We start from the raw sequence: 26,323 nt of genomic DNA, 5'->3' as shown, positions 1-26,323 counted from the left end.
TTTAGTTTAGACTCATGAGATGATTCAGTGTGTTGTAAGCAAAAACAAGTTTAGGTGATAAAGATGATATACCTTGTCAGGTCTGCTGCCTTTTGAAAGAGCTAGTGTCTAGGATAAGTGGGGAACATCTGGTTAAAAAAAAAAATTATTTACTTGCAAAATGTAAAAATGTAGTAAAGTATATCCTCCTCATCCCAGACTTTGCACTAAGACGCCCCAGTACTGAAAAAATGAGGCAATTTGTAGCAGAAATTATTTTATGCATTTTATTAACTGTGAAATGGTCATCATGTCAGCATGTTTTGATCTGTGTGTGATAGATCTCACACACAGGGTGGCTGTGGCTCAGGTGGTAGAGCAAATCAGCTACTAATTGGAAGGTCGGTGGTTCGATCCTTGGCTTCTCCAGTCTGCATGCCAAATATCCTTGGGCAAGATACTAACCCCAAGTTGCCCTCTGATGCGTTCATCGTCATCAGAGGGTCTAATTGCTTTCTGGTCATACTCATCAGTATGATGAGTATGACGATGTGTGAATGTACTTTAGTTTGCACTTGTGTTTAGAAGTGCTTGTATGAATGGGTGAATGAGGCATGTTGTATACAGCGTTTTGAGTACTCCGGGAGAGTAGAAAAGAAAAACATCAGTCTTTCTTTAAATTATTTTCTGCCCCAAATAAACGGATCAATTCACCTGCTAATCTTGTGAATGTAATTTACGATTGCAAACGTCATTAATAATCTAGGCCATAGGCTGCATACCGTCAGGGATAATTTTCAGCTTATTGTCTCTACTTGGTGTGCAACACTTGGGAGTACACTCAATGCAAGGCAGACTGCAGTCGAGCCATTGCGCTGTTTGACTCATCTGTCATCATGTTTTTCAACTACTTATTCCTCAGTCCACTTTACATCACGCGAAAGAATGAAATTCAAAATGAGGGCTGTGTTTATGAGAATTTATTCATAATGTGCTCATAGGTCAGAACAATAAATGATTTTCATATCTTTGATCAGAGAAATTGATACAGCAGTTTGGCTGCCAGATAAAGGAAGCTGTTAGCACCGTTTTATCTGTGGTGTAACTCTACTCAGATGAACCTGAGGTTTGTGGCGAGACTATTCAGTATGTCACGGCAGCCTCGCCAGTGGATATAGCTCAACCATGGATATTACAAGATACTTATCAGCTTCGTCTTGCAGAGACGAAAGCAAATGGATGGTTGCAGACAAAGACTGTTTCTTTCTCTATCTCTGAGAATCCTAATTGTCTGGTTTTCTCATGTAGCTAACATGAGCGTTACAGTCCACAGTCGCCCACCCCTGAAATTTGTTCTGGGTTCCTGGCATCTCTCTGCTCTGGAAGCAGACCTGCTTTGGCTCTACCTCTGTTATTCTCTTGGCAAAATGACAACGCTATAACTTGATAGCATGCCTTTAGGTCACTGTTCTTCAATAGTTAAAAAACACTGCTTTCAGAGAGATTGGATTATTTAGATGCAGAATTTTGAATTGAATTGAATCTTTATTTTGAACATGTTTAAATAGTATAACAACAACAACAGAGAAAAAGAGACAAGCAAACAAAACAAAAGGAAAACAAAGCAATAATAATTATAAATAACTTAAATATAAATATAAGTTGCACCCACACACACATATACACATCCCCAGTGTGAAAATAGTGGGTGAGACACCCGATCAAAACCCTACCTCCTCCCTGTACTTTGCAAAAAACATATTTTTGAACTGAGTCATGCTGATTGCTTCAGTTCTTCACTTAGTCTATTCCACAGCTTCACTCCACACATAGAGATGTAAAAACTTGTTAATTTTGTACGGATACAGGGATGTTTTAAATTAAATTCAACATGATCATTTGGAAATGATTTGCCTATTTAGATTTCAGGAGTGATTAACCCTCCTCAATGAGTGCTTTACAAATTAAATCATACTCTCTGGTAGGGGCAGAGCTGCTTGTGCATCATGTTCATTTGGTAGTAAACGGTAAGCGGTCTTTGATTTTTAATTAACGTCTGGCTGGCAGTGGGTGTTTGGTTAGGGTCAGGGAAAGTTAGTAAGTAAACGGATATGTGTAGGCTGTTATAGATACTGTTTTTGGTGTAATTATTGGACAATTATTTGTCCGTCAACTTAAAATGAACATAAAATCATGTTAATGGAATTTAAAAATGCATAGTCTTACATCGGTTAGGTTCCTCAAGTGGTGATTGTTGGTGTGTACTTTCATGTTACTCTGTAAACATGTAAATAGCTGACAGAAACTGTCTCATAATCACCATTTAGCAACATAAACCTGAGGCTACAACCCCACACACCAACACAAATCCTTAATGAGGACACACATGTCTAAAATCTTTCTCATAGTAGAATACAACGCTGACCGCACATAGCAAAAAAAAAAAAAAAACAGCACAAGTGAGCGATCGCCACAATGATTCTACTTTAGAAAGATGAACAGGTAGAAAGGGAGGCTGCAGCCTCACTCCTCATCTGCTTGTTGCCTGTTGAAGTTAAGGGTCTGCATACTCAGTTTGGTATTCACTCAGCTTCCACTCTGGGTTCTTAAACCCAGCTTAGTCTTGGCAAGCACCTGCCAAGACTAAGCTAGTCTTGGCAGGTGCTTGCAAAGAACCAAAGTTGTGTTAGCAGCACAATGCGGTTGTTTCTGTCTTGGATGCAGTTTTCCACATTACCATTTATCTCATCATTTTGTGCAATAAGAATAAATTTCCATATCCATGCTCTAGACTGCCTCTGACACACATAATTGCAGTACTGGGAACCAGTTTCCTACAAGAACTGGTTCTCGATTCCTATCCGTAAATATCATGGTAATTTTAGACTTCTAATGATTATCTGTTTGATTTTCATGGCACAATACATCACAGCATACATCTTTAAAAAGCAAGACCTGGGTACAGAAGTTTGAATTTACTTTGGAAATTTCTCTAATCCACACAGGGTCAAAAGTATACATAAAAGATCAGATATGCCCCCACTAATATTTCACTAAGTGTCCTTTAGGAAGTTCCACCTCGTTCAGATGCTTGTGATAACCATCAGGAAACCTCTGGCAAACCACTTAAAAAACAAAACAAATATCACTTCAGTTTATTGGGCTTTGCAGGTATTCATTTATGTACATTTATGATTTTGACTCTTTTTCAGCCATTCTGTTGTAGATTTGATGCTGTGTTTGTGATCATTATCCTGTGTTATGACTCAGTTTTAGCAAATTTTAAGCTGTTGGAAAGATGGTTTTACATTTAAATAAACTGCTTCACATTTAAACATGTCAGATACATTTTCAGTGGCAGTGGTGATGAAGGCAAGTCCAAAGCACTGCACCACAGTAATTCAAGATGCTTTCAAGATGTCATGTGCTCCTGTTTTTTATCGAGACTTTGTATTAAAAAGGATATAGATTCACACTAGTCTTGTTGTAAAATCTTAACATCTTTATACTCTGTCTTGGTGTTTTGAATAAGAATAAGCTTAGCAAGGGGCAGGTGCGACTAAGAATGACTTGTTAATCACACAATGAAGCATACCCACATTTAGTCTCCTTGTTGACTCTAATGAATATGTTTATAACATCAAGATATGTGTGCAGAGAGATGAGTAGAGTGCTTGACAGCCAAGTCTTTTTGATCCCTGCTGGCTATTAGAAAAAAACATGCTGATTTAAGGCACTTTAACACTGGCTTTACTTTTCAGCCCCAGCATACAGAATTCATTGGTCTCAATTCTACATAAACTCAGTGCTTTAAAAGTGTTTTTCCTTTAACAGTTGGGTGTTTCCCACAGGCTGCTGAAACATGGAGATGAGTGCTTTGAGCCCGCTGCATGCCCCTGTCTGTGGAAAGGAAAAGAGTATTACCCTGGTGACAGAGTCTCTTCGCCCTGCTACCAGTGGTATGTTTCCACAGATTCAGTGTTTTTAGAAAATTTTGTTCATTAAAATTGAAAATCTTCCTTTCATGTTACATATCTTCACATATCATATTTCCCTTCTCTCTATAGGCAATAATTCATTTTGTCACGCTTTACAAATTTGGTCTTGGCCTCGCCAACAATAGCTGTCAAATTAATATGATCATCAAGCGTTTGCTTAAATTTCTAATACCATCGCCAATTTTTCAAAGTCAGATTTAGCCTGAAAGCTCAGAATCCCGAGGTTGTCAGAGCATCGAAAGTGGCCACCTGATATCTATAATTCTCTGCTATCACAGCACAGAAAAAGGCCTTGAAAACAGAGCGGGCCCTTGTATGACTCTTTGATTCTCTGCTTCAGACTGTTCATCGCTAGTGAAAGGAAACACTCTCCCAGTGATCTCAGTCATTCTCCCATCCTTCCATTTCTTCTTCAAGCCTCAGCCAGGGAAGAAGATGTAGATGACAGCCTAATAGTGCAATGAGCTGCAGTTCAGCCTTTGACAATTCACCGGTCACTTTTCTGCCTTCTGTAAACCTGAGGCTCTCAACAAAAGGAGGCCATTAGATGTGAAAAAAATGTCCTCTAACTAAGTGGGAACAAGTTGATGCCGAATCACTGAGGCATTGCTGTCTTTGTAGTGTTTGCCAGCATGGGACGTTCCAGTGTGTATTTCAGCCGTGTCCATCGTTGTGCACGGCTTACGGTGATCGCCACTACAGGACGTTTGATGGGCTGTTATTCGACTACGTTGGAGCATGTAAAGTTTATCTTGTAAAGGTATGTGAGAAAAAGATTATTATAGCCATTACATGAGCATGTGATATACTTTTTGGTCCATAACAGTGGACCCCCCCCTTACACACACACACACACACACACGCACACACATGCACACACACACAAACCTGCTTTACTCTGTAATAATAAACACTAAGCCTATTGTTACACTGAGATTTCTAAGCTATAAAGACATTTACTGTTACAGCAGCTGTGTTTTCTCACCTCCACAGAGCAGTGCTGATATAATGCTCAGTGTCACAGCTGAGAACATCGACTGTTTTGACAGTGGAATCATCTGCAGGAAGTCCCTGCTGATCAATGTTGGAAGATCCTTTGTTGCTTTTGATGATGACACTGGGAAGCCAGTAAGAGTCACTTTTAAAGCAATTTCTACTGCTAGGGCAGAGTGATGTGCTGCACAGTGTCTTTGTGTGTCATCTTTGTTTCTTCTGAATAAGATTTAAGGATTTTTCAGTGGATAGCTGCCATCTAACTACAGTCACTCGTTTATGCAGAATCCATCCAGTGTGATTGACAGGAAGCAGATAATGTTCATCTGGCCAGCTGGGTACTTCACAGCGATTCATTTCCCAGAGGAAGACGTCACAGTCCTCTGGGACCGAAAGACTACAGTGCATGTCCAGGTTGGACCTCGCTGGCAGGTAAGATGCTGGTTCAGTGTTTTGTTTTGTTTTTTGCAGATCTTCAGCTGATCTTCAATATAAGGTGACTCCACAAATGATACCTAATAAACTGATGTTATACCAGTTTGATATTTTAGGATTTTTCTGGTTCCTAATTGAGCTGAGTGACCTCTGAGTTATCTGCAGCCATGATGGGAATCACTTGTAGTTTAGCTGATTATTTTTGTGAAAGGTCGGACGGTATGTTGCTATGAATCGTGGCACGTCCTTTCCTTTCACAAAGGAACATACAGCGAATCATCTCAGAAGCACTGAAGAACTTAACAGATTTTTTTTCATTCAGACTGTTGAACACACCACTCTCAGAGCAGCATCCAACAGGCAGTTCTGTGTTACTGTCAGTCACAAATTTTAAGAGGCTATGATATAAAGTAAAATGTAATATCATGACGGTATTAACAACATATGAGCTAACAGGCTAAAAAGAGGCGATGTGATGTGTTCAGGGGAAGCTGAGCGGATTGTGTGGGAACTTTGACTTGAAGACAGTGAATGAGATGCGAACGCCTGACAACATCGACTCCCCAACACCACAGGAGTTTGGAAACAGCTGGACTGCAACAGAGGTGAGCAAAACATCACCTGTATGTTCATCATGCTCTGATGATCTAATGAAGGCAATTAACTGTGAAATTAACATTTCACTTGGACAATAACTTGCAAGCCTATTCATCACAACTTCAGTTTATTTGAAAACTGAAATAGTGATTCATTTATAGTGGAATTGATCTTTCTCATTTGACATAAATGTTTCTTTTTATCTCCCTGTGTATGTGTGCGTCTTTAGTGTGTAAACAGTCCAGATATCAGACATCCCTGCACTCTCAGTCCACTCAGAGAACCTTTTGCAAAACGACAATGTGCTGTCCTGCTCAGTGAGATCTTCCAAGCCTGCCACCCAGTGGTGAGTAACAAAACGTCTCTACCCTGGGCTTTTTACAAGTACTACAGACTTTTTATTTTTTAATTAAGGGGTAAAATTCTACTTGCTATTAATTCATCTATTTGTAATAAATTTGTAAAAAAATTATTTCTTATATTTGCCCTTAGGTGGATGTCACCTGGTTTTACATGAACTGTCTAGCAGACACATGTGCCTGCAGCCGAGGAGGCGACTGCGAGTGTTTCTGCACCAGTGTGGCGGCGTACGCCCAGCGTTGCTGCCACCAGGGTGTACCTGTGGACTGGCGTTCTCCTTCTCTATGCCGTGAGTCAGTCAGACCACAGGGAGTAAAATTCCCATCTAGTGTTTCTTGCTAACGTTTGCAGATTTTATTTGTTAAAGCATTCCTTTTTGAACATTTTAATGTAGACATTGTATGTTTAATTAATTACAGAGGAATAACTGAGCTTCAATAGCTTATCTGGAAAAAAAACATAAAAACTAAAAAAAAAATGATGTTCTAATTGTAGTTACATCGTTATCAGTTAAACTGCTATCAGTTGAAAAGCGGTTGTTGAAAAGCAAATTATTATTAATAGTTGTCATAATTAATTATATATAAATTCTTCTCAACAGTAAAATTAGATAATTTATGTAAATGTCAAGATGGAAACTATAAAAGGGAAGAACTTGATGCAAGTTTAAACTATGTTGTGGGGCATTTTAAATGACCATATATTGATATTGATCTTAAAATCCTATACTGGTTAGGCTCTAATAAAAATTAATATCTACTTTTCGTGCTTATAAAGTACCTTTCAGTACTACTTTCATAGTATTTATATCATTATTGATAGTAGTAGTACTCATCCTGTTATTAATAAGAGTCTCTTTGTTTCCGTGCAGCGTACGATTGTGAATTCTACAACAAAGGTATAGCAATTTCTCCACACATGCGCACGCACACACACACACACACACACACACACACACACATATATGTGTGTGTATGTATAGAGAGAGAGAGAGAGAGAGGGAGATTTCTATATATAAATGATATGCCCTGCACTTTATATAAAGAAGTATAAATGTATTATTAAAATGCAATAATATGCAATGCAACATTGATTATTTTAATGAAATGACCACTCACAGTCAAGTATTATGCAGTGATAGAACAGCAGTTTTTAGGCTGTTGGAGAAATTATGAGTTCAAAGAGGTAAAATCCTACAATAAAGTGTGGATGCCTGTCTGCAGTTCTGGGTAAAGGTCCCTTCAGGCTCTTTACCTTCAGGGATCGGACGACACTGTTGGCAGCCAGCAAATCCAGCAGCTTTGTGTTCCTGCAGCGTGGCAACATCAGCGACACCCCTGACATCATCTCGCTGTTCATGATGACACCTGGCCTCAGCAGAGCGCGACCACACGGTGAATGAATTTGTTTAAAATGAAAAGGTTTACTTTGTATACAGAGAGAGATTCATTTCATTGCAGGAAAAATAATAACTGCTCAAAAAACTGATTTCGTTTTTTTTCTTCTATTTCAAATGATGATGTCAGCATTTTAATTACAACTGTTGACAATAATTATGACTTCCAAGAGGAAGGAAGTTTCTTGTGTTTTTATATTTAGTGAGTGTGGGAAACTGGTTAGTTCAGAAGCTTTATAGTTTTATTTTACACTCATTTCTTTTCAATGTAGAAAACAGTCTGTGTCTGCTTTACTAGTGTAGGGTTTGGTGGTATCAGTGCATGAAAGAGATCTTCTGTAGTGGGTTTGGGAAAGTTTGATCGTTGTGTAGATACCACAGTGGTATATTTTCCTGTCAGCAGAATACAGCAGGCTCCTGAATGAAAGAGACGCAGGTATGCTGGCTGAAAGCCAGTAGGAAGCTGTTTAAACAGGGGAGCTCTGATGTTAAATTCACAGCTAAAAAAAATTTGTTTCTTTGGCCAAATCTGTAATGTCTGGTTTCTCAACTCTGACTCTTTACCTTCTGGTGACTGGACAAGGAGTCCAGTTCTTTTTTTCTTGGAAGAAAAAAAACAACACGAAGGAAAAAGGCGTAAGAATGCAAACTTTAATATCTATTCTGTAAGTGTGGTAGACTCTATTTATATATATTCAGCTATCAATTTCAAAATACAAAGCTTAGCAATCAAGCTGAAAATACAGCAGCGATATATTATCATTGTAAAGTTTTAGCAAATAATTGTTAACCCAATGTTTTCTCTTCTTTTAGCTGTTGATTGCTGTTGCTATTGCACTCATTGTTTGGTTGGCCTTTGCTGAGCAGATGCTATCTGCCTCACACCTTTTAAATTTATTATTAATAATAGTGAACATAAAAGTTCCAAAAACCAAAACATGTGTTAAAAAACTCCACTAGACTGAGAGCAGCTGTGTAAAGTTTGTTTAGAGCAGTGGTCCCCACGGGCCACGGACCGTTAGTTGTTTGGTACCGGCCCACGAGAGTTGAGGCTCGGGTGTGAGATTTATGGTTTCCAGGGCTTTTTATTGGTTTTTATCTTTTTTTTATTTATCGTTTTTATTGTTAACTCTGTTTCCCTGGGCCTTTTCATGTGTGTTATGAATAAATCTTTTTTTTTTTTTTTGTACCGGTACTGGTTTTATTTAGTTGTATCTGTGACCCCTTAAAGGCTGGTCCATGAAAATATTGTTGGTCATAAACCAGTCCATAGCGCAAAAAAGGGTGGGGACTGCTGGTATTTATGTCATAATTAATGTTAGCTTATTAGCGCTTTAAAAACTGCCTTGTGGTGCCTTCTAGTGTTTGAATTTAAAGTTTGAGCTTGAACTTCTTTTCCTGATGAAAGCACGATTCCTACATAACAGACATGTGTTTGACATTTTATTTTCTGGATGATCTTTCTCCATCCTGTCATCTTACATTAATGAGAAAATCAGAGTTTCACTAAGAATCTCTCTCTGCAGCGACTGAAAACAGGCTAGCTGGCTTTCTCATCTTTCACTGTTTCCTTTGTGTTTGGCAGTGTTTGGAATGATTTGAGTGCGACCTGTGAAAACACTGATGGAGGAGATGGACTCTCATTGACTTACATTGGTAGCATGGCCCAGAGATCAGATTGCTAAATGCTAATATAGCAACCTGAGCTGCAGGCTGGTGAGCAAGCCAAGACACTAGCTTGTTCCAAAGCTAGTCTCACTTTTTATCACATGTGAGCGGAGATACTGCTGCACTTTGGATTATTTTCATACAATATACATTTTCTTCCACTTAATAAACTTTAAAAATAATTTTACACTTGAAAAGAGGACCGAGGAATGTAATCAAGTGATAAGCATAAGAACATGTAATATGGATTCAAAACTTCTATTGTATTTTGGCCTTCAGTTTTGGTGAAAAAGTGAAAATAAAGCTGCACCACTAAATAATTTCTATTGTGAGTACCAGTAGGTTTTCTTTGTGTAAAGGCTGTGTTCAGCTGCCATGTTAAATGTGCTGCTATGAGGATCTTTCTTTCTTTCAATTTTATTTATACAACTCCAAACCACAACAACAGTCACCTCAAGGCACTTTATATTGTAAGGTAGACCCTACAATAATACATACAGAGAAAAACTTAGAAATCATATGACCCCCTATGAGCAAGCACTTCAGCTGGCAACAGTGGGAAGGAAAAACTCCCTTTTAACAAGAAGAAACCTCTGGCAGAACCAGGCTCAAGGAGGGGCAGTCATCTGCCATGATTGGCTGGGGAGAGAGAAGGAAGACAGGATAAAAGACATGTTGTGGAAGAGAGCCAGAGATTAATAACAAGCATGATTCAATGCAGAGAGGTCTATTAACACATAGTGAGTGAGAAACGTGACTGAAGAAGAAATACTCAGTGCATCACGGGAATCCCCCAGCAGCCTGCACTTACTGCAACATAACTAAGGGAGTATTCAAGGTCACCTGGTCCAGCCCTAACTATGCTTTAGCAAAGAGGAAAGTTTTAAGCCTAATCTTAAAAGTAGAGATAGTGTCTGTCTCCTGAATCCAAACTGGAAGCTGGTTCCATAGACGAGGGGCTTGAAAATTGAAGGCTCTGCTTCCCATTCTACTTTTAAATACTCTAGGAACAACAAGTAAACCTGCAGTGCAAGGGTGATAGGGTACTATAAGGTCATTAAAATAAAATGGGGACTGATTATTCAAGACCTTGTATGTGAGGAGCAGGAATTTGATCTTTGTTGGTTTACACAACTGAGTTAAACAGTATGTAACTCAGTGTTAATAATAATATATAAAAGCTGTTCCTTACAGTGGCAGTATGCTGTTTATACTGTATTTATACTAGAGAGCAAACAGTTGAAATAAAGGTTGAATTCAGTGAATGAATCTAAGCATCATCAGCTTAAGTTTAATTTGATCTCTTGATGTAACCTAACACTGACTGAGAACACCGCAGCTACTGTGCACCAGTCCAACATAGTGCAACAGAGTACTTTCATGAAACCTTTCAATACCACAAAGTTAGTGTACTATTGTTTGGCAAGATGTTTCCCAGTATGAAAAAACACACCTTCATATCATATACAGGTCCAATATCTGATTTTAAAAAAAGCCATTCTTCCTGTCCAGTCCTGCGTTTCTTATCAGGAATACAATACCTTTAGCTAGCAGCCATTTTTTTGTGTTTGCTGATATTTGCTGAGCTGATAGAAATGTTACACTTGAAATAACCTGCCACTCAAAAACATGACAATATCAATGCTCACGTTTCTGCTTCCGCCTTGAAGTCACACTGATGTACCTTGTTTCACTTTTCACTTTTCATCCGTTTTAAGCCTCAAACACTTTAATTAATTCTTCAGTTTTTTTAAGAATACTCCACCCCAACTTATTCAGATTTTTTAACACCAGAGTGTGACTGTGCATAAGTAGAACTGGTAAATTCAAGCAACTTGTCTTATTTGTCCTTTAAAAAACATAATCACAGTAGCTCTTCTGCTTTGCGAGCTTTTCTTTATACTTATGAATTTTTTTCTTTTTTTTTTACTCAGACACGTCACGAGTTTCCTTTGAGGCAGCTGACAGGCCAAACTACTTCCTGTCTGCTAGCCCCAATGGCCAGTTGACGTTGGCCAAGTGGCAGGAGAGCGAGGCATTCTGGGAAAGAGCCACCTTCATCCTCCGCAGGAACACCTGGATCCCAGGCTATGACTCACTCGAGTCCCATGCAAAACCCGGCTTCTTCTTATATGCTGCTGTACCTCGCCTCTACCTAATCAAATACAAACACTTGGACAGCTTCCGCAAGGCCACGCTGTTCAAACTGTCAGGTCAGCAGCACATCACATAACACTCAGTAATCATCAGTGTTGCTGATTTTTTTATTTATGATCATAACAAAAAAAATAATGCGGTCATGATGACAGGGCTGGAACTGGAAACTGGCTGCTTAAGACCTCACAAGCACAACTTTTTCTAACCTAACTTTTTTGATGTGAAAGACTTACTTGAACCATGACTTGCATATAAACAGACTTCCAGCATGTTCTAGAGTTAAATCACAGTAGAGATGTTAGTTACCTCGACTGTTTTGGCAGCGTTTGCAAGCGTGATATTCTTTCTGTCTGTTAACACGAAAGCTCAAAAAGTTTTAAATGAATTCTGGTAAATCTTTGTAGGAGTGTAGAGGGAGTCGTGTTAATAATCCATTAAAATTTGCCTTACTGTTATGTAAGGATTCTAAATATCACATTATAGTTTGCATTCAAATATCATGCGACATTTGACCTCTGACCTCACTTTTACATCTTACATCTGCTCTTGTTTTCTTTGCTCAGTTCAGTTTGCTTCTATATCAACATCCTGTTTATTTAGATGTTTACCTTAGGGACCTTGGGTTAATTTGCTGCTTTATATTTTTGACTCGGGTATCGGCAAGGATTCAGTGGGTCGTTATTGCTTCTCTGTGGTGCCAAGGGTCAAGACTACTGGCTCCTCTGCTCATATTTTCTGTTAACAGGGCAGTGAGGCTAATAACTGATGCTAAAAATATATCAGCAACATTTGCTGATGGCAGTAAATGCCAGTCCAGATACAGACATGCTAATGGTGTTGATCTTTTTCTAGTCAGTCCAGATAGAAAATGTGATGTTTAATATACAGAAACATTTAAAATGAGCATTATTTTTGTTTCATAATGTAAATTTACAGAATGAATGATATTTGCATGAATGAATGATACTAAATCCTTGTTTTGATTGTTTCTCAGCCATGTGTACATTGTAACTTTAGGGGTGATTAAACTGTCACATATTACCATAATGCTTACTAAGCTTACTAAGCATTTAATAAGTATTGTGTGTTTTTGATCAGGCCCAAACCCAGACGCCCCACCAGCTCCTCGCTGTCAGTGGAGGTACGACGCCTGCGTCAGCCCCTGTTTCAAGACATGCAGCGACCCGTTCGCTGAAGCCTGTATCACCATCCCACAGTAAGATCTTCCCCTTTACTTTGAACATTACAGCCAGAATTATCAGCTTGAACAGTCAGTTCTACGCATACATTAAAGACTTCAAAGACTGGGACCAGGTCTTCAAGCATGTGCATCCACAAAGTGACTCTGCTGCATCAAATCAGCAATAAGATAGCATCATTCTAGTATCAGTTTGTGATTAAATGAGATCAATCTGTTTGTGATAATATGCTGATTAGCTGTGATAAATTTGCAAAAATTGCAAATCTGTTTTCATTCAGAGCCCAACCAAACCTCATAGATTTGAAACAGAAATCCAAAAACACTTTCACGAATGGTAATGTAGTTCCTGCAGCACAGCAATTTAACCTCAAAATGACATAGGCGCTTGGGATCCTTGCTTTTACTTAGGAATATAACAAGAGGACAATCAGTTGGCTACCAATTGAATCAAGTTCCCTACTGCAAAGAGACACACTGGAAACGAGTTGTGCTCATCAGTGGAGACTGATTCAGATTGATTGCAGCGTAATGGCAATCTATTTGTTTACCTGCAAACTTTCTCCAACCCATCCAGCAGTGACTGCAGTCAGTCTGAGTTGGGCCTCACTTGTTTCGATGCAGCTTGTCTTTCTCTGGGTTAACTGTGAAGTTTCTTCTGTGTAATCTCTTTCCAACCAAAAATGGTTGGCCAGAGAGTTGCACAGTCAACCACTGGGTGAACGCTTGGTCGCCACAACTACTTGTAATTGCATTGATTTTCCAGACTGCCATCCTATTTTTACTCTAGTATGACATTAATCAACCTGACTACTTGCAAATACATGTTTAGTGAAAATGCTGAGCTGATGTTTGAACTGACAGAAACTTTACAAATTTCATTTTTCAATTCATACTTAATGAGAACTTGGGGGGAATCACATAATTATGAAACTGGGATCTTATAATCACAATAAAAGATCTTGTAATGACGACAACAACAACAACAACAACAAAAATACGCTTATGGGAGCTATCCATCATTACTATACTTGAGAGAAATGTGGGATTATTGCTCCGTCATACAATTTATGATCTTAAATATTAATGAAAAATTTTTGAAGTATTTTTTAAAGTTTATTTCAGAGATGTTGCTGAAACTTTCCTGATGCTGATCATGATATTGTTTAAAAAGAGAATTATGACAGTGTTGCTCTTTTAGAAATAAAATCCTTGATTAGTTTTCCTTCTATTTACAGTGGGGCAAAAAAGTATTTAGTCAGCCACCGATTGTGCAAGTTCCCCCACTTAAAATGATGACAGAGGTCAGTAATTTGCACCAGAGGTACACTTCAACTGTGAGAGACAGAACGTGAAAAAAAAATCCATGTATTCACATGGTAGGATTTGTAAAGAATTTATTCGTAAATTAGGGTGGAAAATAAGTATTTGGTCACCTCAAACAAGGAAAATCTCTGGCTCTCACAGACCTGTAATGTCTCCTGTAAGAAGCTTTTCTGTCCCCCACTCGTTACCTGTATGAATGGCACCTGTTTGAACTCATCATCTGTATAAAAGACACCTGTCCACAGCCTCAAACAGTCAGACTCCAAACTCCGCCATGGCCAAGACCAAAGAGCTTTCGAAGGACACCAGGAAAAGTATTGTAGACCTGCACCAGACTGGGAAGAGTGAATCTACAATAGGCAAGCAGCTTGGTGTGAAAAAATCAACTGTGGGAGCAATCATCAGAAAATGGAAGACGTACAAGACCACTGATAATCTCCCTCGATCTGGGGCTCCACGCAAGATCTCATCCCGTGGGGTCAAAATGATCATGAGAACGGTGAGCAAAGATCCCAGAACCACACGGGGGGACCTGGTGAATGACCTGCAGAGAGCTGGGACCAAAGTAACAAAGGTCACCATCAGTAACACACTACAACGGCAGGGAATCAAATCCCGCAGTGCCAGACGTGTTCCGCTGCTGAAGCCAGTGCATGTCCAGGCCCGTCTGAAGTTTGCCAGAGAGCACATGGATGATACAGCAGAGGATTGGGTGAATGTCATGTGGTCAGATGAAACCAAAGTAGAACTTTTTGGTATAAACTCAACTCGTCGTGATTGGAGGAAGAAGAATACTGAGTTGCATCCCAAGAACACCATACCTACTGTGAAGCATGGGGGTGGAAACATCATGCTATGGGGCTGTTTTTCTGCCAAGGGGACAGGACGACTGATCCGTGTTAAGGACAGAATGAATGGGGCCATGTATCGTGAGATTTTGAGCCAAAACCTCCTTCCATCAGTGAGAACTTTGAAGATGAAACGAGGCTGGGTCTTCCAACATGACAATGATCCAAAACACACGGCCCGGGCAACAAAGGAGTGGCTCTGTAAGAAGCATTTGAAAGTCCTGGAGTGGCCTAGCCAGTCTCCAGACCTCAACCCCATAGAAAATCTGTGGCGGGAGTTGAAAGTCCGTGTTGCTCGGCGACAGCCCCAAAACATCACTGCTCTCGAGAAGATCTGCATGGAGGAATGGGCCAAAATACCAGCTACTGTGTGTGCAAACCTGGTAAAGACCTATAGTAAACGTTTGACCTCTGTTATTGCCAACAAAGGTTATGTTACAAAGTATTGAGTTGTATTTTTGTTATTGAGCAAATACTTATTTTCCACCCTGATTTACGAATAAATTCTTTACAAATCCTACCATGTGGATTCATGGATTTTTTTTTTTTTTCACATTCTGTCTCTCACAGTTGAAGTGTACCTCTGGTGCAAATTACTGACCTCTGTCATCATTTTAGGTGGGGGAACTTGCACAATCGGTGGCTGACTAAATACTTTTTTGCCCCACTGTATTTTGTATGCGCAGTCCTTTGTTAACAGCTCTTAACGCTTTGGCCTCTGAGTACCGATGCAGAGTTTATAGTTTCAGCTGTCAATTGTTTTCTGTTCAGAGTGGAGGGTTGCCTTCCTGTCTGTCCCCCACTCATGGTCCTGGATGAGGTCACTCATCGGTGTGTGTACATTGAAGACTGTGAGTATCTGTGTAACACTTTATGATGAACAGTATTTATAAAGGCTAAACATACTAGTTAGTTGGTAGTTTTTTTTAAATATTAGTAAGCACTGATACTGATACTTGATAATTTTTGCTAATAAAGCTAATAACAGGTTTTTAAGGTATATATGTATATTGTTCGGATGTCATTGAAAGGTTTCAACTGTTAGTCATAAAATTTTGTTCTGTCATTTTTAAATCTTACCTTAGTGTCTGTATTATAAAAATTTATATACTTTCCTCAATTTGTTAATAGGTGTTGTTTAATAGGCAACCTATAGAAAAGCTATAGGTAAAATCAACACAATAATATAGTAATATAACAAAAATGAAAAATGCGAATTACATTGATATTTGCGTTAGGTAATATAGCTTATTAAATTCTCTGTGTTAATCAAGTTAATAGTTAATATTGCTATGGTTTTAGTAATACACCTAGATGCACAATTTTGCACATTTAGGAAAACGAATTTACAGTTGTTTCAAATTTAACCTAATCATTGATATCCCTGCTAAAACGCTAAAAGTATGAACAAACTCATCTGCACTGTTTCAGTCCACTTAATGACCTGTATCTCTTTTCTGAGCTTGTTATTTCTCTAACAAACCTTTTATTGGCTGAACAGGTATCAAGGTTCCAGTCGCTGTGCAGCCCGTTACACCGTCTGCTGCACAGCCAGCTGCCACTTCTACAACCACTGCAAGTACTACTGCCTCCACCAGTACCTTTAATACCACCACCTCCACTACTGCTGCCTCTGCTGCTCCTCCACACACTGCTCCCACAACCAAAATCACCTCCACTGTTCCAGAGGCGAGTCTGCACACCAGCTCCTCAGAAACACCACCTGCCATTATCTCTCCTTCTGCAAGTCCTGAACCTTCCAGTACAATAGAACCCCCAATGCCTCCGGCAGTGCCCACTCCTGTGAGACCAGAGGTGGTGGAACCATTGTCAACTGTCAAAGTGACAGTGGCTCCGCCCACTACTATTATGGGTACAACAAAATGGATGAGTGGACCGTTGAGCTCTGCTGTCAGTCCCTTTGGTCCCAGCACCTCTAGGACAAGTAGCACCTCTTTCACCACGACACCCCTGTTCTGGCTCACTTCTACCACCAAGTCCACCGATTCCCTCCAGCCACTATTCACCATCACTCCTGTGACTACTGAGTCAGCAACCACCACTGCAGCTCCGACCAAAACCTCTCTAGAGGGGACAACCACAAGTAGCACTCCTATAGTTGTGCAGACCACAGAGGCCACAACACATTCCACAGGGATCGCTCTGATCATCACAGCTTCCAGCCCCAGTCCTGCTCTGGTCCCGGAAACTTCTGTAATTACAGAAAAAACTATAGTTCCCAGTACAACTATCTCTGCACACACTGACACCAGAACAAAATCTTCAACAGTGGAAGGAACTACAGTTACAACATCCATCACATCTGGCTCACCAAGCACAGCCTTCACAACAGCTGTAGCTCTTCCAGCTTCTCCTTCTGTGGAAACAGTAACTACAGCTTTGCCAGAAATCATTTCAACGAAGATGACGGAATTAGTCACACCAGCTGCACCTTTTACTACTACTAGAACAACACCACACATCATAACACCATCTGTAACCACAGAGAGGATGTTGCACACCACCTCTACAGACCTGACAACGCCCACAACAACGGCTCCCAAATTAACGACAACAACCCTCACTCATTTTGCACCAAGCACACACGTACCATCTCCCTCTACCTCAGCTACTACAGACTGGAGAACAATCACAAAGAAAGTGTCTATAACAGACTCCCCTGCATCTGGCACAGCACAGGCTGAAACCACAACTGCTCCTTTGTCCAAATCTACAGTCTATACTGAGAAAACTTCCTGGTCTGCAGCTGTCCCGGTTACAGACAGAATGACCATCACAATTGCCACTGCAACCTCAAGACCTCCAGAAATACCAAAAATATCCACTGTGTCTACAGTTCCTATAATCACAACAAACCTGATAGAAACTACTCCTGTGTCAAAATCCCCCATAACTGATAGCTCCACCGGTCCACCTACTACTATTAGTATTTCAGAACCTTGGCGCCCCTCTCATTGGCAGAGCTCCCCCACCCCAGTCTACAGAGCCACAGTGGAGACGACACCAGAGGTCAAATCTGAAACTGTTGTCCATGTGGTCGCGTCCACTGCAACTACCACAATTCCTCACGTTCCACTAACAACTGAGCCAACTGTAACATCTGCAACATCAGCATCGATACCTACCACTGCCCAAACCAGGACACCTCCTGAAATATCAACTGCAAAATTCATAGCCACCACAACCAAAAAACTGTCTACACCCCTGCCTATGCATTCTTCCCCTGAGACAAAGCTTATCACAGCAACTGCAAGTGCACCACCTACTGTTGCTACCACAACACAAAGACCTGTCATTGTTCAACTGATTACAGAGACAATGCATCCACTAACAGACAGAGTCCAGGTGTCAACAACATCTGCAACCACATCCCATCCATCTTCATCACCACTTGGCACTACTACTTCCACAGCACCTCCTAGGACAACAACTATCCTGGACAAAGTCACCACCCGGCTGGTGTCCACTTCAAGGGTTACATCCACTCTGACAACTACCATTATCACACAGACGACCACCCTCAGGACAACACCCAGACTTCCTGTGACAACAAGAATTACTCCCAGAACCACGTCGACTGAGCGTGCAACCATCAGGCCATTCACCGCTAGGGTAACAGTAGCAACAAGGCCAGCAGCAGTAACCACCAGATCAACCACTGTCAGCCCACCAACTGTCACACCAAGCTCTGACACAACAACTACATCAGAAGTGACAACTACAACCATCACAACATCAGCAGAGCCAGTTACCACAGCAAAAACAACCAAACCTCCTGACACAACCACAGCAGAACCTCACTCGACCACCATAACTACTCCACTGCCTCTTCCTACTTTAACTACACTCACAACATCTACAGCTATACCAACTTCAGTCCACAGAGAGCCAACCACATCTGAGGAAACTTCAACAACTACAGAGACTGATGTGTCACCATCTGCATCCCAACCGGTGACACCAGTGCCTGATGTGGTGAGCTCCACCCAAAAACTCAGTATTCCCACATCTGCTACAACCTCCCGTCCATCAGCCATTAAAGTCCAAACAACTGTGCTGGATAAAGTTGATCGGACGAGTCCAAGTGAAGCAACATCTCCAGCGCTGGCTTTTCCTCACACACCAGCGGAAACAACCAGTCACACAACAGAGGGAGCAACATCTATGAGTTTATTACCTACAAGGATGTGCACGGTGGGCTCACTTATTATTCAGCTTCATTTCAGTTTATTATTGGATTACTTCAGGCAGGCTACAAAGTCAAACTCAGGCAGTAATAGCACATCAGCTGATCTCAGTGCTTGCATCTGCTTCTTCTTTTACACAGATAGCATGCTTTAAGTTTCTTTTGCCCACCTGTAGTTGCTGCACATCTGCAAGCCACTTTGCAACCCACCTTCATCCTAGCTTCTCTTTCTATGCAGTGTCTGAATTGTTGTATTTTTTGTATTCTCTGTTCTGCACTGGATTTATTTTTGCTACTCTTTCCTGAACTTCATGGTTTTGTGTGGAAGGGAATTGCCAGGACAAAGCAAAGCTGACAAATATAATATATTTATAATATATTTGTAAACATATTATATATTATATAAATATAATATATAATATTTCCTGCAGAGGGAAATTTCAGCCTTTTTTGACTAGTGGTCCTGACTGAATATCTAGGACTGTAGAATTGTTCCTTTTTTGTGTTTTTCCTGGTTTAGCACAGCATGCTTATTTCAGACACAGAACATCTAAAGATTAAGCTTAGATATCTGATTAAATATTTAAGGTGCACTTAAATCTGGTCTGTTATGCAATTATGATCTACTAATTATGATCTTGCAACTAAATATATTTTTAGATAATAGAACGTGAATCTTGAGTGTTGCTCACTGGTTACTGCAATGCCAAAAAACATGGTTTTACTTTCCTAATTACAAACAACAAATAACCTTTATTTTGATTTTTATTGGTTTTTTTTGTTTGTTTGTTATTTTGCACCAGCCTCCATATGCAGAGATCGTTGATGATTGCACCAAGTACATCTGTGTCAACAACCAGCTCGTCCTGTTCAACAAATCCCAGAGCTGCCCTTACACTGCCGACCCTCCAAACTGTGGCCTGCTTGGCTTTGCTATCCTCGTAAATGGAGACAAGTGCTGCCCTAAGTGGGACTGTCCATGTGAGGAAAACACATAAATGAAGGAAACACATTATTTATTTATTTTTTTTACAAGAAAATCTGCTCCACACTTTTAAATTTTGCTCTGACTGAATGATGATAATTCTTAAATGTCTCCCATAAATATTTGGCTTTGGCAGATTGTTATCTTTAACTGTGCTCTTTGGTATCCCTACTGTGCCAGGTCGATGCACAATGTTCCCTGATCTGAACGTGATCACATTTGATGGGAACAGCGTTGCCATCTACAAGGCTGCCTCTTTTATAGTGACCCAGCTGCCCAATGAAACTGTCAGTGTTCTGGTTCAGGAGTGTCCCGCTGACTCACAGTCACCAGTGAGTAAATGTCACACATGCCAGTTGCTCTGACAGTGATCTGGACAAAAGTTTCTGTTCTGTCATCTGAGTTTCTTTTGCTTTTTAAAGCTCTTCTGGAATTTTACCAACTTGTGTCTGGTGGCACTCAACATCACCCATAAATCCAACCACATCATTATCAACAGGCTGCAGAGGAGGGTAGGAGATACTCTGCTTCTGATTAAAGCTAAAACACTGATAAAAATCTACGTGATGACATTTAGTTCTTGATGCTTTCTTTCAGCTGTATGTCAATTCACGGTATGCTAAACCTCGATTCAAAAAGTACGGCTTTGAGATTTACGACACAGGCAACATGTACCTGATCCGCAGCCCGGCCGGTCTTAAGTTACAGTGGTACCACAGTACAGGGATGATGGTCATCGACACTGACAGCTCCAGCAACAAACTGCCCACCATGGGCCTCTGTGGTAAAAAAAACATTTCTTTCTTTTTAACATTACACAGTAAAGATATCATTCTGGTAGGTTTAAAACCTGTGGCATAGTGACCCTGTTTTTCTCGGCACACCATCAAAACATTATTTCACTTTTGTGGACACAAATGTCATGATATGTCACGACTGAGGTGATGTTCATGATGCAAATGCATGTCTTAGGCTTCTGTGATGGAGATCCATCAAACGACCTGATTTTGGCAAATGGGACCACAGTGGGTGAAAGTGAGGATCCAGCTGTGTTCATCGACAGCTGGCAGGTTCCTAATACCACAAGTTACATCAGCCACAGCCGCCGCCGTGAGCTCAACTGCTCTACCAGTGACTGCTCCAGCTGCTTCTTCATGCTGCAGAACCAGGCCTTTACCCCCTGCCATGCCTTTGTATGTAAATCCATACATTCATTCATTTCCAGATGTGTTTAGTTACAGGGAAGCTTTCTGTTATTTCTGAGTAGAAGATGTCAAAAGAGCAAAAATATCATTTTAAATGACTGCAGATTGTTGCAAATATAATTACAAAATAGGGGTATTCAAATATACTTATGTAACAATATTACTATTGCTCTTTCTTTGTTTTTAGGTCCCACCCACCACGTTTTGTGAGGTTTGGGTACGAGACTCGGAGTATGTGAACAACCAGTGTGTGGCTCTGGCTGCTTATGTGGCTTCCTGTCACAAATTCAATATCTGCATTGAGTGGAGGAGTCCAAATTACTGCCGTAAGATTGTTGTCAGATTAAACCTTGTTGTGTAGCAAGCAAACACTTTAGTTTAATGTCCAGCTGTCACAACTTCTGTTATATTCGCTTCCATCTGAGCAACTCTGCTTTGATTTTGGTCTCCAGTTAATCCCATTGATCTGTTTTTAGAGAAAGTGCTAAATAATGGATTGATGGCACTGACATGTCTGCGTCTCCTCCTGCAGCCTTTGTGTGTCCCAATACTCTGAGGTATCAGGCCTGTCTACCAGCCTGCACGTCTCAGTCCTGCCCCAACCACGACTTTGATTCTGACCCAGATCAGTGTTCTGGCCTGACTGAGGGCTGTGTGTGCCCTGAGGGAACACTCCTTCACCGGCCATACTCTGCACTCTGCATCCCACCTGACAAATGCGGTAAGAGCCCAGTTTACCAACAGAGCACAAAGCAAGAAGGGAAGGTCTGTGTATTGGATTATTGTGATGGGATCAGAAGAAAATGCTGAGAACTATGCAACTGTTTAGTCTAAGGAAACTTGTTTTTGCCTATGAAAAAGGAGAAAAGATTTCAAGTTATTTTCTCAAAATTTTGAGTTAGTAAGCTGAAATTGTGGGTTAGCTCTGCTAATCAAGTGTGTGAATAGCATCATTACCTTTTTACCTGGTAGCAGATTCCACAGTGAGCTACCAATGTATAGTAAACATGAATAAATTGCCATTGTTTTGAAAGTTTGCTCATTTCTGACCTGCCTGTTTAGCATTGGGAGCTGACAAGGAAATGAACCTTCATGGAGCATCCTGATTGGCAGAGCTAACTTTAAATTTTGAGTTATTTTCTCAAAATTTCAGCTCATTAACTCTATGCACTTTGAAATGCATAACTTGAAATTTTGTCTTCTGTCTTGTCGTCTATTCTCAGACCCATTTCATTATCTTTAGAAACTAATGCACATCCAACTTATAACAAAAGCACAATTCTATAAATACTCTATGAATATAGCCCTACATTGAAATCTGTGTGAAAGGTCATTCGTATACAATTATTTCTTAGTTTGGGAAAGTTTCCCATTTGAATCAGCATCAGTCAGCTGAACCACATTCTGTTTGAGCTTTAAAAGATTCATTGTAGTCATGTGTATCTAAAATAGAGTGTATGTTTGTCTGCAGCCTGCACTGACAGCGGTGGTGTTCCTCGTGCACATGGTGAGGTTTGGAAAGCCTCGAAGGATGCCTGCTGCATGTACCGCTGCGACAATGACACCATCGTTCCCGTGGAATACAACTGCTCCAGCATGGTGGCGCCTGCGTGCCGTCGAGCAGGGGAGGTGATCATCAGTCTGGCTGATGACACCAGCTGTTGCCCACAAAAAGTCTGTGGTGAGTTTAAGTGCTTTTGTCTGAAACATGCAAGATAGCCTCCAAATCAATAACTGTTACTCTTTAGACCTGAGACTGTTTTGATTTATGACATAATAAACAGAAAAAAGAATGAGCTATCTAATGAGACAATGGGATTTCTAACTTTGCAGTATGTAACCAGAGTCTGTGTGACCAGCTCCCTCCTGAGTGCAAATATGGGGAGAAGCTGGTGTCATACTACAGACAGGACTCCTGCTGTCCAGACTATGTTTGTGGTGAGTTTCCAGTTGACCACTTATTATGTACACTGTGATCACTGACAGATGATGACACATTTTTAAAACTATCACATTGTAGTTTAAGTGCTGTGTAAGTACTGCACACAAGGAATTATTTTATATAATATATTTACTGTAATGCCTTAAGAAATGTCATAGTTTACAGAGACAACATTGCACATTCAAAACTGCAGAGCAGTTTTCAAAGACGAATAAAAAAACCAAACAAAAACCCACTGCTTTCTTACAGAGCCTTAGATTAGACAATTTCATGCTTGTATCATACCTAGGTTAGGTTACCTCTTGTATAAAGCATATCTACATTGCTGAAGAAAATTAAAGGAACACTTTAAAAACATGTCAGATCTCAATGGAAAAAAATATGTGGGATATCTATATGCATATGGACTGGGTAGTGTGATCAGCCTGCAGAGACCTGAATTCAAAAACACCTGAAAATTAAAATGATGATGTGATCTGTAGGGTCTAGGTATCACCCCATCTCATGCTACCTGCAGTGACACAGACCCAAGCCAAATGCAAAACTAGTGAAAAAACTATCAGAAAAGATGAGGAGGGAAAAAGGTCAGTGTCCTTCACCTGTAAAACCATTCCTGTTTCGGGGCTGTGTCATTGTTGCTCCTCTAGAGCACATGTTCTTAATTTTATTATCACCAATCTTGCAACCTGTAGGCACACAGAGGTGGACATTTGTCTTATTTCTTGTAATCTTGACAAGTTAAACTATCAAAAGTATAAAAAAAAGAGAAAGCAAATCCTCTTTGTTGTGTTGCAGAATGTGATCCAGTGCTCTGTGAGTCAGACATTCCCACCTGCAGAGACGACCAGATTCTGATTGCAACCAGAGCTGAAGGCAGCTGCTGTCTCGCCCACATCTGCAGTCAGTTCAAAAAAACTGATCACATTAACTTCTCTGTTCTGTGGCACAACATTTAGCTATTAGAGAATAATTTAAAGTTATCAGTGCGGTTACAAATGTATGTTTTCATACAGTGTGTGCTCCCTGTGTGGAGACGCCTCCCCTCTGCCAGGATGGTGAGATTCTGACTGTCGACAGCAACACCACAGATCGCTGCTGCCCCACCTACCAGTGTGGTCAGAGCACACGCGCTTTCACTCACACACTCACACACCTGTAGCTTTAGCTAATAGTTGGAGTAAAAAAGTGAAAAGGTCTAAGGTCGGCTGATTTAACGTGTCACTTGTGTTTTTTGTAAATATCTGTGACATATAACTGTGACAAAGATGTGGGTTCTCAGCTTTTATTCTTGGTTCTTAATCTTAAGCTTTTTGATAGTTGGATCATTTTAAAATTGTAACACGACTTCAATTCTTTGTTACTTAGAAGGGAATTATTATACTTTCCTCATTTTCTCTCATACGTCTACTGTTACAAAGGCGGCTGTACACATTAGACTTGCTTAGAGATTCAAATACTAAGGTCAGTGTGTGCATAAGTAATCCCTGAGAGCCAAAAGCTTAGGCTGCAGACTCTCGGTTTTGGACAGTTGTGTTTCTACCCTTGGTTCTGTATGATGTCAGTGAGAGTGAATATCTCTGTTTTGTAAGCCCATGTTCTGTTCAAACATTCTGTTTAGGAGGGGCCACTCAGAAAAAAACTAGTGTGTAGCGAGCAGTGTTGGTCAATTTACTTGAAAAAAGTAATTAGTTACTAATTACTCATTACTTCTCCAAGAAAGTAATCCCATTACTTTACAGATTACTTAGTTTCAAAAGCAATTAGTTACTTTTTAAAAATACGAATACGTAATAAAGCAATAGACCTTTCAGCCCAATTCTATTTTTTCAGCATATTCCATCGGTGGAGGTCTGCCCGGTGCCTCAACAGTCATGTCAGTGGGGGATCTGGGGGTTTCTCTGTAAATTTCACATTCCCGTGGCAGTGTGCTAGGTGCTTGCTTAGATTTAAAGTTTAATTTTTTGCCGTAGAAAGAAGTTTTCTCCAAACGCAGAGTGTAGAGCGGACGATAATGTTTTTGTTACTTTTTACGGAATCAAATTCAATGTCAGTGCTTCCAAGCTTTAATGGTCATACCCTCTCCTGCACTCCATATATTATCCATTGTTGATCTACACACGTCTGTTGCTGCCACAGGCGTCGTACACTCGTACGTCATTGTCATGAGACACTCTCACAAACGAAATCACAGTGTAGTAACGCAGTAACACAGCGTGTTTACAGGAAAGTAACAGCAATCCAACTACTTTTGTTTTTGCAATAGTAAACCGTTACTTTACTCGTTACTTGAAAAAAGTAATCGGATTACAGTAACACGTTGCTTTAAAATGTTACTGCCCATCTCTGGTAGTGAGGCCATGTGTAGTAGACCCTTTGTTGTTCTGAACTATGACTCATGTAAAGTCACTGCAGTGGAGTCCAAGAATAAAAATGCGCTGATCCACTTCATGTTAAAATGATCCCACTATTGGACAGCTAGAACGCATAAATGACTTGCATGTTTTTCTTTGTGTGTGCACAGTGTGTGAACCCTACAGGTGTCCTCAGCTCACGTGTCCTGTTGGGATGTCAGTGGTTTCTGTGTCCAATCCTGGTCACTGCTGTCCCAACCAAACATGCGGTATGAGGGGAAAACCCTTCCATGATAGGAACAATAAAATTAGTCCAAAGCCTTTCTTTCAGATCAGTACTAGGCCTGTCATATCTTTTTAGAACCACAATTTAAAATGACATTACATTTGTTTTATGACAAAGCAGAGTATCTGGTGTTGTGTGGTGTCATCTCAGCTAAACAACTTAATAATGGTCGTTTTTTTATTTTCTGTCTTCAGAGTGTTCCTGTGAAAAGATTGCCTCCCCAAAATGTGGCCTGGTAAGTCCTGAACCTGTTGAATACACTGTATCTCCAGATTATTGCTCATAAAACCTGACTTTATGGGTCATATATCCAGGTGTCTGTCTGCTGGCTCTGTGTGTTTTAATATTTTTGGGTTCCTTGTGTAATGTACTCTTTGTATATTCTGTATGCA

At 40.3% G+C, this 26,323-nt stretch overlaps 1 protein-coding gene across 1 annotated transcript in view; it reads left to right on the top strand.

Annotated features, from left to right (window-relative positions):
* Nucleotides 1-26,323, top strand: part of otog (otogelin) — a 60,440-nt gene that overhangs the window by 25,524 nt on the left and 8,593 nt on the right. The window contains exons 20-45 of the mRNA XM_085245494.1: nt 3,831-3,938; nt 4,599-4,737; nt 4,971-5,105; nt 5,256-5,402; nt 5,891-6,010; nt 6,232-6,348; nt 6,495-6,651; nt 7,234-7,260; nt 7,586-7,756; nt 11,361-11,639; nt 12,682-12,799; nt 15,727-15,806; nt 16,457-19,170; nt 19,966-20,143; nt 20,328-20,479; nt 20,570-20,659; nt 20,745-20,931; nt 21,120-21,340; nt 21,540-21,678; nt 21,885-22,073; nt 22,824-23,033; nt 23,186-23,290; nt 24,090-24,194; nt 24,308-24,409; nt 25,816-25,914; nt 26,126-26,166. Coding sequence (XP_085101620.1) covers nt 3,831-3,938; nt 4,599-4,737; nt 4,971-5,105; nt 5,256-5,402; nt 5,891-6,010; nt 6,232-6,348; nt 6,495-6,651; nt 7,234-7,260; nt 7,586-7,756; nt 11,361-11,639; nt 12,682-12,799; nt 15,727-15,806; nt 16,457-19,170; nt 19,966-20,143; nt 20,328-20,479; nt 20,570-20,659; nt 20,745-20,931; nt 21,120-21,340; nt 21,540-21,678; nt 21,885-22,073; nt 22,824-23,033; nt 23,186-23,290; nt 24,090-24,194; nt 24,308-24,409; nt 25,816-25,914; nt 26,126-26,166 — 6,130 coding nt within the window. The remainder of the gene's footprint in view (nt 1-3,830; nt 3,939-4,598; nt 4,738-4,970; nt 5,106-5,255; nt 5,403-5,890; nt 6,011-6,231; nt 6,349-6,494; nt 6,652-7,233; nt 7,261-7,585; nt 7,757-11,360; nt 11,640-12,681; nt 12,800-15,726; nt 15,807-16,456; nt 19,171-19,965; nt 20,144-20,327; nt 20,480-20,569; nt 20,660-20,744; nt 20,932-21,119; nt 21,341-21,539; nt 21,679-21,884; nt 22,074-22,823; nt 23,034-23,185; nt 23,291-24,089; nt 24,195-24,307; nt 24,410-25,815; nt 25,915-26,125; nt 26,167-26,323) is intronic.

Source organism: Mchenga conophoros, linkage group LG1 (assembly GCF_057382185.1).
Source record: "Mchenga conophoros isolate Kocher_MC1m ecotype Shallow Benthic linkage group LG1, M_conophoros_male_GT1.1, whole genome shotgun sequence".
Lineage (NCBI taxonomy): Eukaryota > Metazoa > Chordata > Actinopteri > Cichliformes > Cichlidae > Mchenga > Mchenga conophoros.
Note: the sequence above shows the minus strand (reverse complement) of the source record. Positions and strands in the feature narration are given on the sequence as shown.